Consider the following 13,505-nt stretch of genomic DNA (forward strand, 5'->3'; position numbering starts at 1 on the left):
TCCAGAACAGAACTGTTCAATATTTCTTCACAAAACTTCTTTCATAGATAAAAAACATACTTTTTTGCATTTCTATTGTGACAAGTTTGAATGAAATTGGTGGTTGTGCTCCTTTCCAGAGCAGAACATCAAAACCATTGCATATTTCTTCACAAAACCTGGTTCATAGATAGGTCTTGTGTTGTACTGATGCCTTTTGGTAGTTTGGGAACTTAAAACCTGTCAGTACTCTCCTTCCACTTTACAGTATAGTCACAGACTTGATTGACATGTATCATTGTATTCCATATAGGTAGGTTGATGCTCATGCTGTTAATCACTGGATTATCTGGTCCAGATTTTATTGTTTACGAACGGTTGGAATATTGCTTAGAGTTGCATAAAATTGAACTCACTCATTCACTTCTATACACACAAAAACATTGATGACTTTGCCTTCTGGTTGTATGTGATGTGACGTTCCAGTATGGCTTTTTATGCTTTTTTCATCGTATAATATAAAGAAGTCCAGAAAGAATCTTACTTTCTTATTGCTCACCAATTTCTAAAATGCCAGTCAAACAGAACATTCTCTGTACTGACAAGTATAAATGTTGGTGCTGCTTGCTTGGGTCTGTACAGTTTGATGGATTACATATATAGTGTGTCATGTTATTGAACCAGACTTACATGGCATCTTTTGGAAGGACTAAAGATGCTATACACACTGAAATTGGTTTTACTTAGCTGATGCTGGAACATCTTTTCATGATGATTTTGAGATACTTTATGGTCAAATATTATTGATCAGCAATTTTTTCTTATATATTTTATCATTTAGCTTTGACCTAGAAACAAGACAGAAGCTGTTTTATTGTTCACTGTTCTGTAAAAAGTCTTGGCTTTAGTGAATAATCAATGCTGTTTATCTTTCAGAAATTCAACATTTATTCTATTGCAAAGAGAATGACTGGGGCTTTAGCCATTTTATATCATGGGCGGTAAGTCTGTTGATATATTCAGGGCAAGGAACTTGGTTGCCTTTCATCTCTTCTTGAAAAAAAAATTGATAAAATGTTGAAAAGATATATCATACCAAGCTATGAGGAACTGCATATTATTTGTCTAGGTAAGTGTGGGAGCCTTCTCCCGTTGGCATGGGAATAACAGCATTTCCTTCTGAGACTGCCCATTGTTTTGAATTTGAGAGTTTCTCCCTGCATATTACACCTTGTGATTTCATGATAGAAATTTAAGAAAAGACATGAAATGTCAAGTGTATTCTATTTGTGTAGTAATGTGAACATCAATAACTGTCAGTATCTTGCCATTCTCATGTGGTAATGTGAATTCCATTGATGGTGCCTATGCTGTTGATGGTGCCTATACTGTTGATGTTGCCCATGCTGATGATGGTGCCCCTTCTGTTGATATTGCCCATACTGATGATGGTGCCCCTTCTGTTAATATTGCCCATACTGATGATGGTGCCCCTTCTGTTGATATTGCCCATACTGATGATGGTGCCCCTTCTGTTAATATTGCCCATACTGATGATGGTGCCCCTTCTGTTAATATTGCCCATACTGATGATGGTGCCCCTGCTGTTAATATTGCCCATACTGATGATGGTGCACCTGCTGTTAATATTGCCCATACTGATGATGGTGCCCCTTCTGTTGATATTGCCCATACTGATGATGGTGCCCCTTCTGTTAATATTGCCCATACTGATGATGGTGCCCCTGCTGTTAATATTGCCCATACTGATGATGGTGCCCCTTCTGTTAATATTGCCCATACTGATGATGGTGCACCTGCTGTTAATATTGCCCATACTGATGATGGTGCCCCTTCTGTTGATATTGCCCATACTGATGATGGTGCCCCTTCTGTTAATATTGCCCATACTGATGATGGTGCCCCTGCTGTTAATATTGCCCATACTGATGATGGTGCCCCTTCTGTTAATATTGCCCATACTGATGATGGTGCCCCTGCTGTTAATATTGCCCATACTGATGATGGTGCCCCTGCTGTTAATTTTGCCCATACTGATGATGGTGCCCCTGCTGTTAATATTGCCCATACTGATGATGGTGCCCCTGCTGTTAATATTGCCCATACTGATGATGGTGCACCTGCTGTTAATATTGCCCATACTGATGATGGTGCCCCTGCTGTTAATATTGCCCATACTGATGATGGTGCCCCTGCTGTTAATTTTGCCCATACTGATGATGGTGCCCCTTCTGTTAATATTGCCCATACTGATGATGGTGCCCCTGCTGTTAATATTGCCCATGATGATGATGGTGCCCCTTCTGTTAATATTGCCCATACTGATGATGGTGCCCCTGCTGTTAATATTGCCCATACTGATGATGGTGCCCCTGATGTTAATTTTGCCCATACTGATGATGGTGCCCCTTCTGTTAATATTGCCCATACTGATGATGGTGCCCCTGCTGTTAATATTGCCCATACTGATGATGGTGCCCCTGCTGTTAATATTGCCCATACTGATGATGGTGCCTATACTGTTAATATTGCCCATACTGATGATGGTGCCCCTGCTGTTAATTTTGCCCATACTGATGATGGTGCACCTGCTGTTGATGGTGCCCATACTGTTGATGGTGCCCCTTCTGTTAATATTGCCCATACTGTTGATGGTGCCCCTTCTGTTAATATTGCCCATACTGATGATGGTGCACCTGCTGTTGATGGTGCCCATACTGATGATGGTGCCCCTTCTGTTAATATTGCCCATACTGTTGATGGTGCCTATACTGTTGATGTTGCCCATACTGTTGATGGTGCCCATACTGATGATGGTGCCCCTTCTGTTAATATTGCCCATACTGATGATGGTGCCCCTGCTGTTAATATTGCCCATACTGATGATGGTGCCCCTGCTGTTAATATTGCCCATACTGTTGATGGTGCCTATACTGTTGATGGTGCCCATACTGTTGATGGTGCCCATACTGATGATGGTGCCCCTTCTGTTAATATTGCCCATACTGATGATGGTGCCCCTGCTGTTAATATTGCCCATACTGATGATGGTGCCTATACTGTTAATATTGCCCATACTGTTGATGGTGCCCCTGCTGTTAATTTTGCCCATACTGATGATGGTGCACCTGCTGTTGATGGTGCCCATACTGTTGATGGTGCCCCTTCTGTTAATATTGCCCATACTGTTGATGGTGCCCCTTCTGTTAATATTGCCCATACTGATGATGGTGCACCTGCTGTTGATGGTGCCCATACTGATGATGGTGCCCCTTCTGTTAATATTGCCCATACTGTTGATGGTGCCCCTTCTGTTAATATTGCCCATACTGATGATGGTGCACCTGCTGTTGATATTGCCCATACTGTTGATGGTGCCTATACTGTTGATGTTGCCCATACTGATGATGGTGCCTATACTGTTGATGTTGCCCATACTGATGATGGTGCCCCTGCTGTTAATATTGCCCATACTGATGATAGTGCCCCTGCTGTTAATATTGCCCATACTGATGATGGTGCCCCTTCTGTTAATATTGCCCATACTGTTGATGGTGCCTATACTGTTGATATTGCCCATACTGATGATGGTGCCCCTTCTGTTAATATTGCCCATACTGATGATGGTGCACCTGCTGTTAATATTGCCCATACTGATGATGGTGCCCCTTCTGTTAATATTGCCCATACTGATGATGGTGCCCCTTCTGTTAATATTGCCCATACTGATGATGGTGCCCCTGCTGTTGATATTGCCCATACTGATGATGGTGCACCTGCTGTTAATATTGCCCATACTGATGATGGTGTTTGTGGCTGCAGGAGCTGCTGGACCCAGACAAAGGTTTTGTGAAGGATGATAAGGTCAGTCTGGAAGTTCATGTCATTGCTGATGCCCCACATGGAGTCAGGTGAGTCTTTACCATGTAACAACAATAGCTTTTGTAAACAGTCTGGTTCAGTGCATTCTTCACCTGTGGTTTCAGACCTAAGTTGTTTATTTGATAAATATCTTGTAGCTTGATACTTAGCCAGACCATTCACGTATTTGTATTGGATACTTAAGACCCTATTTGGATAAATCAAAAGTGACTCTGGTTTGTTGGAAGTTGTATTTCAAGTGCTGGAAATTACAAAGCTCTCTTTCTGAGCATTAAAATATATTGTATGATGTACCAATGTTTGTTTCATGATATTTCTGACACAAAATGCTTTGTTTGTTAAGGTGTTCTTTTTGCCAGCTTAGTCATTTAGTGACATATTTTCTTTGTTGTAGCTGGGATTCAAAGAAGCACACTGGCTTTGTGGGTTTAAAGAACCAGGGGGCCACATGCTACATGAACTCTCTGCTACAAACTCTCTTCTTTACCAACAAACTCAGGAAAGTAAGTGTCTTCATATTGTTAGCCTCAATCATAGGTTTATGTGTGCTAATGCAATGTTGCTTCTTTGTCTATTATGTCAATCTAGTGCTCAGAGATATATCTTGGATGCAGTTTTCACACATTATGCATGTGAATCCATATTAGAATTGTTCTGTTGCAACCCATGCATGTTGTAAGAAGCAACTAATGGAATTTAGTGGTCAGAAATGCTGCATTTGTTGATACATGTCATTGTATCCTGCACGTATAGTTTGATGCTCTTGATGTCAACAATGGAATGTCTGATCAAGACTAAAATATTTACAGCCTGCTGTCACAAAATTGGAATAGTGCCAAGTGGTGTGTCAAACAAACAACTGCCAAACATAATATCACTGCAAAATAATTCCTGCTCATAATTTATCCTCAATTCCAAGTCACATTTGTGGTGTTTCCGTTGTGTTATTGCTGGAGTATTGCTAAAAGTAGCGTGAAGCCATTCTCACTCATCCAAGTCTAGGAGGCATGTGGCAAATATCTGTTTTGTGTGTTAAAGTCAGTTTGTTATTGTGTCAAAATAAAAGTTATGCAGAAAATAATGCAAGTTGACTTTACTGACTTTAATCACACATTTTTGGTTATGTGTGATGAAGGATTGTTCAGTGCAGTCACCATTGATGCATAAATAAATCTGAGGGGGATCATTATCTAAACAACCTTTGAGCCTTTGAGAGTCTTTAAGATCCCACTCTATTTTTAAACTGGGAAGTTATACACTCAGTGTCACTGCCTGTGTCACGTACCTTAAGATTTCATTTGTCATACCATAAATGTTCACAGTAGGTTTAGGAAAGAATGCACATTCCATTAGGCATAATGCATAACAAGTACTTATCCCTTGCTTCATTTTTGACAGCACCCCTCTTTGCCTTCGAAACAAGCATGTTTTATTAATAGGAGATGAAGGAGAACTTTAAGAAATGAGACAGCACATTACAGATGGTAAAGCCAGTGATCTGATTCTTGCTATCAATGACACAAACTGTGGTTACGTAACAACTTAAGACCTACAACACTTGTTTCTCCACCAGGCTGTGTACATGATGCCCACTGAGAGTGATGATGGTTCGAAAAGCGTCCCCCTAGCGCTACAGAGGGTCTTTTATGAGCTGCAGTTCAGTGATAAACCAGTAGGAACAAAGAAACTAACAAAATCATTTGGGTGAGTCATATATTTGCTATATTTCCTTCACGTCTCATTTGTGATTAATATGTTCACTCGTCATACTGAAGACATGGGCTTGATCGTCCACATACACTTAAAGCCCATTTCTGGCGTCCCCTTAAATTGCAAAAACGGTGGAAAACTTACTCTTCTTGCAAATTGTTGGATACAGTATAATTTATATTCTATAGGCTTCATTTGTCTGGTAATTTCAGCTTCTGTTGATACTTTTGAAAATACATCTTCATATATCCCAAAGTTTCATATTTATAAGATGGTACATATGTAGATTCTAATATTATATGTAAGCTAATGATGATTGGAAACTAGTATCATGAGTTTGGTTTTACTTTAGCGTATTTGTCTATGTAGTCAGCAGCACCTGTATGTCCATCTGTATGTCCATCCGTCCATACATTGAGGATAAGGCAGACGCTAGTCGATTTGGGAGAACTTGACCTCATTGTCAAGGTCACCTAGACTGGCCACTTTTCAAACTCTTGTTAACGCGATATTTCATGAACAGTTATACCCAATGTCATCAAATTTGGTGACAGCCTATGTTGGCAGATTACACAGACACCAGTCAATCTGGGTGAACTTGACCTTATTTTCAAGGTCACCCCGACTCTTTGACCACTTTTCTAGCTCTTGTTAACCTGATATCTCATGCACTGTTGTACCCAATGTCTTCAAATTTGGTGACAGCCTACATTCAGAGAATTATACAGGTATCATTTGATTTTGGTGACCTTGATCATATCTTCAATGTGACCACAACACTTCGTTCACTTTTCAAACTTATGTTAACGCAAATGTACATAAAACATTGTAACCAATGTCTTCAATTTTGTTGACAGTCTGTATTGGGTGATCATGCAGATACCATTTCATGCATCTTATGTGTGACCAAAAAGCGAAAAGTAGTGCATATATTATAAATGTTACAGTCTTATTTAGCGGCAGGTGATATTGCCTCATTAGTGGCAAACACTTTATATTTTCTGTATGTGTTTGAACCATGACATTATTCATTTAGTGTATATATGTTTCCTTGTTTTCAGTTGGGAAACATTAGACTCCTTTATGCAACATGATGTTCAGGAGCTATGTAGAGTGGTGAGTAGCTATGACAACAATCTATGGAGAAGTTCTCAACCATGAATAAACTCATTACCTATTCATTTCACACGATGTCATATGGCATGATTTTCTAATCAGCACTAGATAAAAGATTTGAATCTTTCACTTTTTATTTCTATTCTGGCCTTGACTTCTGAAGATGAAGTGTGATTAATGTAAGCAAATGTGGAGTGTTTGAGTCGTGACTGACTGATGGTGTTGTCAGTTGCCTGTTGGATTCATATAGAATGGCGTAGAACAATGCATTGTGTTTCAGCTGCTGGACAATATGGAGAGCAAGATGAAAGGTACCTGTGTGGAGGCAACAATACCCAAACTGTTTGAGGGAAAAATGCTGGTGAGTTCATCTGTTGGTTCACTAAGGGTTAAAGTTAGGAATACACTGAAATGACCTTCCTTGACATGCTATGAGAAAAAAAGGACAATGTTTAGTTCAAACTGAAGATAAAGAAACTATTCTTTCATCAGAATCAATCTGATATTTGCACTATATCGTGTCATATTTGCCTGATATTAGCTGTATTTGTGTATCATCAGCATTTTGAAGCAATATCAGATCTGTGGTCTAATAGTAGCACTTGAAATCAAATATTCTTTATTGGGAGTGAGTGAGTGAGTTTGGTTTTACGCTGTTTTTAGCAATATTCCAGTGATATCACGGCGGGGGACACCAGAAAATGGGCCTCACACATTGTACCCATGTGGGGAATCGAACCCGGGTCTTTGACGTGACAAGCGAACGCTTTAACCACTAGAATACCCCACCGCCCCATTCTTTATTGGGCACTGTGATGAGATATTCATTCTATGGTCTGATACTGGTGTTACGATCTATTATTCCACGAAAGCCGAGTATTACATAGACATTAATGCTACTGATCTTGTGTTTTAATCTTCAGTTGATATTTTCATTTTCAAGCATTGAATCAAGTTTGTATGTGAACCTACTTATTTTAAATAGTGACTGAGACATTTGATTTCATGTGGTATCACCTGATGCCTTTCAGTCCTACATCAAGTGTAAACATGTAGACTATGGATCTCAGAAGACTGAGACCTTCTTTGATATTCAACTCAACGTCAAGGGCAAGAAGAATGGTAAGTGAGCTGAAATGTGATAGTTTATTGTGTTATTGTTACAGAGTTGCAAGGTCAGGCTGTGGAAATGTGATAGTTTATTGTGTAGATGTTACAGAGTTGCAAGGTCAGGCTGTGGACATGTGACAGTTTATTGTGTTAATGTTACAGAGTTGCAAGGTCAGGCTGTGGAAATGTGACAGTTTATTGTGTTAATGTTACAGAGTTGCAAGGTCAGGCTGTGGAAATGTGACAGTTTATTGTGTTAATGTTACACAGTTGCAAGGTCAGGCTGTGGACATGTGATAGTTGACTTTCAGATATTGTTTGCTTCCTAAATTGGTCGGAGATAACAGAATATTGCACATGCTGTTTCAGTTCATGAGTCGTTCAAGGAATACATCACAGTGGAGACGCTGGACGGAGACAACAAGTATGATGCTGGGGAATATGGTCTACAGGTAATTATTGTTTTCACATGCAAACCCTTCACTATCACCTGCCACCCTGTCATGTGCAGATTCTTTTGGGTCACCAGTGTCCTATTCTCAGTGTTAATGAATTTAGTTAACCTTTCCTTAAGTATGCATTCCTCAATGCTGTATTTATGTACCTGAGTGCATATGTTTTGTTATTTCCACATGCGGAGGCAAGTGTGTTACAGCATCGTACAGCATGTAAAACAATACAGCACTTGGATGTGTCTGTTTCAGGAATCAGAGAAAGGAGTTGTGTTCTTACAGTATCCACCTGTCCTACACTTACACCTAATGAGATTCATGTATGACCCTATCACAGATGCCAACATCAAAATCAATGACAGGTAAGTTGTCAACTGTCCACACTATGGATGTATATCTTGCCTTGCATCAGGGGATTTTTACAGTCCCGGTTAGAGTCAGGCCTAGCTGCCTCTACTATTCCATGGCCATTTCGGCGTTCCATATTCCTGTTGACGGTGCTGTCTTTGGGCAGCACCCTCTTGTACAGCGTTTTTTAGCAGGTGTGGATAGGATCCTTCTGACTGTCCGGCAGATTAGTCCCCTGTGGGACTTGTCAGTCGTTCTTGACTCGTTGTCCGATCTTCTTTTTCACAAGCTATCGTCTCTTTCTCTCCAGCTGTTAATGTGGAAGGCTGCCTTTCTTGTGGCGGTAACATCCAGCAGGTGGGTGAATGACATTCATGCAATGTCAGCGGATCCTGCCCTGACCGTCTTTCACAAAGACAGGGTCAGTATTAGACTGCTGGATTCTTACCGTCCTAAGATCGCAGGCGCTTTTCATGTTACAGCGCCTATCGAGCTCCCTAAGCTCATGCAGCCTCCCTCGCCCGGTACCTCTCTTCGACGTGCTCACGTCTTAGATGTCCGTAAGACCCTCAGGGCTTATATCAAACGAACTGCTGGTATCCGAAAAGATACCCAGTTGTTTTGTTGTTATGGCGGGGGGAGAGCTGGTCTGCCGGCGAACAAGCAAACCATATCTAGGTGATGGGTTTTCACGAAACCTTTCTGTTTTATTGGTGACAGGTACCCTCTGGTGGTTGTTTTTAAGGAAAAAATAAATTAAAAAGAAGGGTGAACTACCTATAGACGGTTTTTTCACTTTAGCGCCGACATATGCTCTTATTCACCTTTGCACTGTTATTCCCGGCACTACTTCGCTGGTTTTGGGGAATATTGACAGTGTATGACATGAGGTGTGGTCATATGTCCATCACCTTTGGGGATCGTTGTTGATTGGCTCTTTCAGCCCTATTTGGCCACGTCCCCGCCTGATTGACATCAGCGGTTTGGTGATTGGGCAAGTGTATTTCTCTATCTCTCGCAGCTTCGGCAGTGTATGAGAGTGTGTGCAGGGTACACATTAGCTGACAGAATACCGCTCCCGACTCACAATTGTTGGGAGTCTGTTTTATGCTATATATGTACCCCAAGGAGGACTTCTTCTGAAAAAGAATTATACAAACCTGTAGAGGTTATGAATTCTTTGAAGAATGTCCTCCTTGGGGTACGGCCACCCACCTCCCCACATTCTGTCTGACAAGCTCAGCATGAAAAGTGAGGTATGAGATAAACGGCGAGAGTTACCTGCGAGAGGGTCCCTGTAGGTTACGAGTTTTTTGTTTTGTAAAATATTTATTCAATATTGTTACAACTGTCATAGGCATTTTAAATGGACATTTTAATGCTATATATGTACCCCAAGGAGGACATTCTTCAAAGAATTCATAACCTCTACAGGTTTGTATAAATATCAGTGTTTCTATCAATATCATGAAATAGAACCATATTCAGGGATCGAAATTATTGGTGCTATTGCACCGATGACACAGGTAAAATTGAAATGGCATGGTTAAATTCTAACCAGCGTGCCCTTATGGCACACATGATTTGTTTGTAAGTGCATTGGAGTATGTTTTCATTGTTATACCTTGTCAGTATCTGTGACTTGGCAAGTTACCACACCCCAATGGCAATTGTTGCCAATGTTATATGTCACAGGTTTATGTGACTAAATATCTAAATAGCCTGTCCAAGTTAACACCCATTTGCTTTACTCACCATGATCTAGCCCTAGCCTCTTAACGTGTAATCCGATTTATAGATTCAAGAAACGTTGACACCAGACTTGTTCCAAATGTAATCTGAGGATTTGAGGAATGTGTGGATGTTTCAGGTTTGAGTTCCCAGAGCGGTTGAACCTGGATGAGTATCTACAGAAGAAGGAGAAGACTCCGGCCAACTACATCTTACATGCAGTGCTTGTACATAGCGGGGATAACCATGGGGGGCATTATGTTGTATATATCAATTCAAAAGGAGATGGCAAAGTGAGTATCACAAGCATACATTTGTTGTGCACCCCAGTGTTGAACCTGACTGCAGCGTACAGATTTCTAGGACTTATTTATTTCAATAAATAGGAATGAAATAGGCACTCAACTGTGTGATATGTTTGATGATGATCTGACATTATTATTGTGATAAGTTAATGCTAGAAATGTGGTGAAACATTCTAAACTGTGTTCAGTGCTGAATTCTGCTTTCACGAGATTACTTATAAAGATCAATCAAGGCTTATTAACAAATATCCATAGACTAATCATCATTATAAAGTAGTAGTAGTAGCAGATTTTGATTAAAGTCTTTGTAACATATCTAAATTTGGATGTCAATTTCAGACAGTTCTTGTTCCTGAATGTTTCAGTGGTGCAAGTTCGATGATGATGTAGTATCTCGGTGTACAAAGCAAGAAGCCATAGACCACAACTTTGGTGGTCTGGACGATGACATGACTGTCAAACACTGTACAAATGCATATATGTTGGTGTATATACGAGAAAGTTGTATGAGTAAGTGCAGCTTGTTTTTATATCAGTTGAATATTGTAAATATACTTATTGGCATCATTGTTGAAATGCTCCCTGGTTATTCAAGGACTATCCAAATAAATTGGAATAAAAGTTGAATTTGCTTGTAAATATACAATCCTACTGCAAAACTGTTTACAGTTTTCTTGTGTGTATGTATATAATTTTATTGCAGGTGAGATATTACAGCCAGTTGTTGAAGCAGACATCCCAGAAACCCTCAAGAACAGATTAGCAGAGGAAAGGTCTGTTGTCCAAATATGGTGTTGCTGATTGTTGTTCAAGCAGTGTTTGCTGGTTTCACTCATTTGACGGATTGTATCACTAAAGCGTTTTTCTACAGTCGAATAGCACCCTCAGATATAGCTTGCAAGAACTGTAGGTTTTGCATGCCAGTAAAATTATGTTTCATGTGCATAAATGCTCAGCTGCCTTAATATGAATCTTAATGGCCATTGTTGATTCAAAGCCTTTACACTACGATTAGTGTTGGGAATTAGTTATAATCTCATAATAGATGATTGTTTAATTACCAAGGAGCAGTCATAAAACATAATTGGTTAGCATAATTTTTCAAACATTCTTGTTAATAGTGTTATATGTATTAATGCACACAAAAAATATAGAAAAAAACATGTAGTTGTACATTTGCAAATTTCACATCGTAAAAGATGACTAGTATGTCAGGACCGTAAATTTCCTGAAGTCTTTAAGATGAATTTGATCATGACTTGGAACTGTAGTGCTCATGAAATGCAAATTAAAGGACAGAAAAGTATTGATGCAAAGAATTGTTCCAAAATTGTTTGTGTTCGATTATGAGAAAACATGATCATTTGCTTGTTTTGATTAATTGGACCGCCACTAAATGAGACTCAGAATATAGGAATTGTGTAAAGATACAAATCCAAGTGGATGGTAGTTATATAATGAAGCTGCTTGAAAATGTGTTCATCAACAGTGCAGCAAAGGGTTGTATATTATCATGGATAGGAAGGATAGTCCTAATGTATATGTTTGAAACATTAAAAGTCTTTTTGAGAGGAGGATTTGTTGAAAATCTTGATGAGAATGACACAATTTCAGGTGAACTTGTTCTCTTTACCAAAACCTCAGATTGAAATCAGTTACTGTTTATGGCACTCTATGATTGTCATCAACACATGCATTTTATCCAAGACTGGGAGCGTGCATGATGACGAAGAACAATCTTTTGCATGTCCAACATCATTCAGCTACCATGTATTCAAGGAGACAAGTTTGGGGTATGTGAAGGGAGAGAAGGAGGAGAGAGTCTACAATGTATCCAATGTTCCAGGTCCACATCGGCTACATTTCATCAGCAGCAGATGTGAACCTATCTGGCATGCACACCTGGAGCACTACTTCCTTCCTGTGGTTGGATGTTTTGGATAGTCAGTTCACTTAACAGTGGCATCCAAAGGTTACTTGTCACAAGACTGACATGAATTTACTGACACTATCATGGCACAGAGTTACTGTACAACAAGGCTGTATTATAACTGTATTAAACATGCTGGTTTGTACAGGAAGCCTGTGATACATGTATCTTACAGTCAGCATCTGATGTGATAAACATTGTGTTGTTGCACATGTGATGAAGAGGAATATTGGGTTGGGCAACAATACATGCCAACTTGATCGCCATATAGTCAGGTGGGGTTTGACAGCCCAATGATTTCTCACCTGGTGTTTTAGAGTGTGCTTCAACCAAATACTTTGTCAGTGTGATCAACAGCTATCCCAGCATGACTTTCTACAGCAAGTATGTATCAGTGACATCAATATTGCAAGCAGAGGGGAGCAATATTTGCTGAGGTGATGTGAGTTGTTCGTTGGTATTTTCCATATCTGTATGCACCTAGGCCAATGGTGGTGACAGTACACTGTGACACCGGAAATGTGTCATCTTCATAGTCTCTATTGTTAGAGACCTGTGACTTTGGTGGCAGGGCATATAGGTTTGAGTTACATCTGTCCAAGATAGTCGGGACATTTTCTCAGAAACTGTTTTGGATATGGAATCCAAATTTGGTATGTGTTTTCAAGACTTGAATGACTTGATGAGATTTCAGAAGTGGAAACTGTGTTAAAAGTTGTGGCCCTTGTCATGTGTTTCTTGACATGGTGCATACTATCCCAACAGGGACAGACTTTCTGAGAAACTGTTACATGTATAGATAGGGAAGCTATGTTTGGTATTTGTTGTCAGGACATGCATGTCATGATGGAGTTTGAAAATGGAAATCATGTTACTATTTGTTACACAGTTATGGCCCTTGTAATGTGTTTCTTGACTTGG

At 39.8% G+C, this 13,505-nt stretch overlaps 1 protein-coding gene across 2 annotated transcripts in view; it reads left to right on the plus strand.

The window, feature by feature from the left end:
* LOC137285026 (ubiquitin carboxyl-terminal hydrolase 7-like) overlaps nt 1-13,505 on the plus strand; it is a 47,895-nt gene that overhangs the window by 24,373 nt on the left and 10,017 nt on the right. For both annotated transcript variants that reach the window (XM_067817201.1, XM_067817199.1), the window contains exons 6-17: nt 916-980; nt 3,823-3,911; nt 4,277-4,385; nt 5,456-5,586; nt 6,654-6,708; nt 6,989-7,069; nt 7,740-7,830; nt 8,188-8,270; nt 8,523-8,632; nt 10,489-10,642; nt 11,020-11,164; nt 11,358-11,427. In XM_067817201.1, coding sequence (XP_067673302.1) covers nt 916-980; nt 3,823-3,911; nt 4,277-4,385; nt 5,456-5,586; nt 6,654-6,708; nt 6,989-7,069; nt 7,740-7,830; nt 8,188-8,270; nt 8,523-8,632; nt 10,489-10,642; nt 11,020-11,164; nt 11,358-11,427 — 1,183 coding nt within the window. The remainder of the gene's footprint in view (nt 1-915; nt 981-3,822; nt 3,912-4,276; nt 4,386-5,455; nt 5,587-6,653; nt 6,709-6,988; nt 7,070-7,739; nt 7,831-8,187; nt 8,271-8,522; nt 8,633-10,488; nt 10,643-11,019; nt 11,165-11,357; nt 11,428-13,505) is intronic.

This window comes from Haliotis asinina, chromosome 5 (genome assembly GCF_037392515.1).
Source record: "Haliotis asinina isolate JCU_RB_2024 chromosome 5, JCU_Hal_asi_v2, whole genome shotgun sequence".
Classification (NCBI taxonomy): Eukaryota; Metazoa; Mollusca; class Gastropoda; order Lepetellida; family Haliotidae; genus Haliotis; species Haliotis asinina.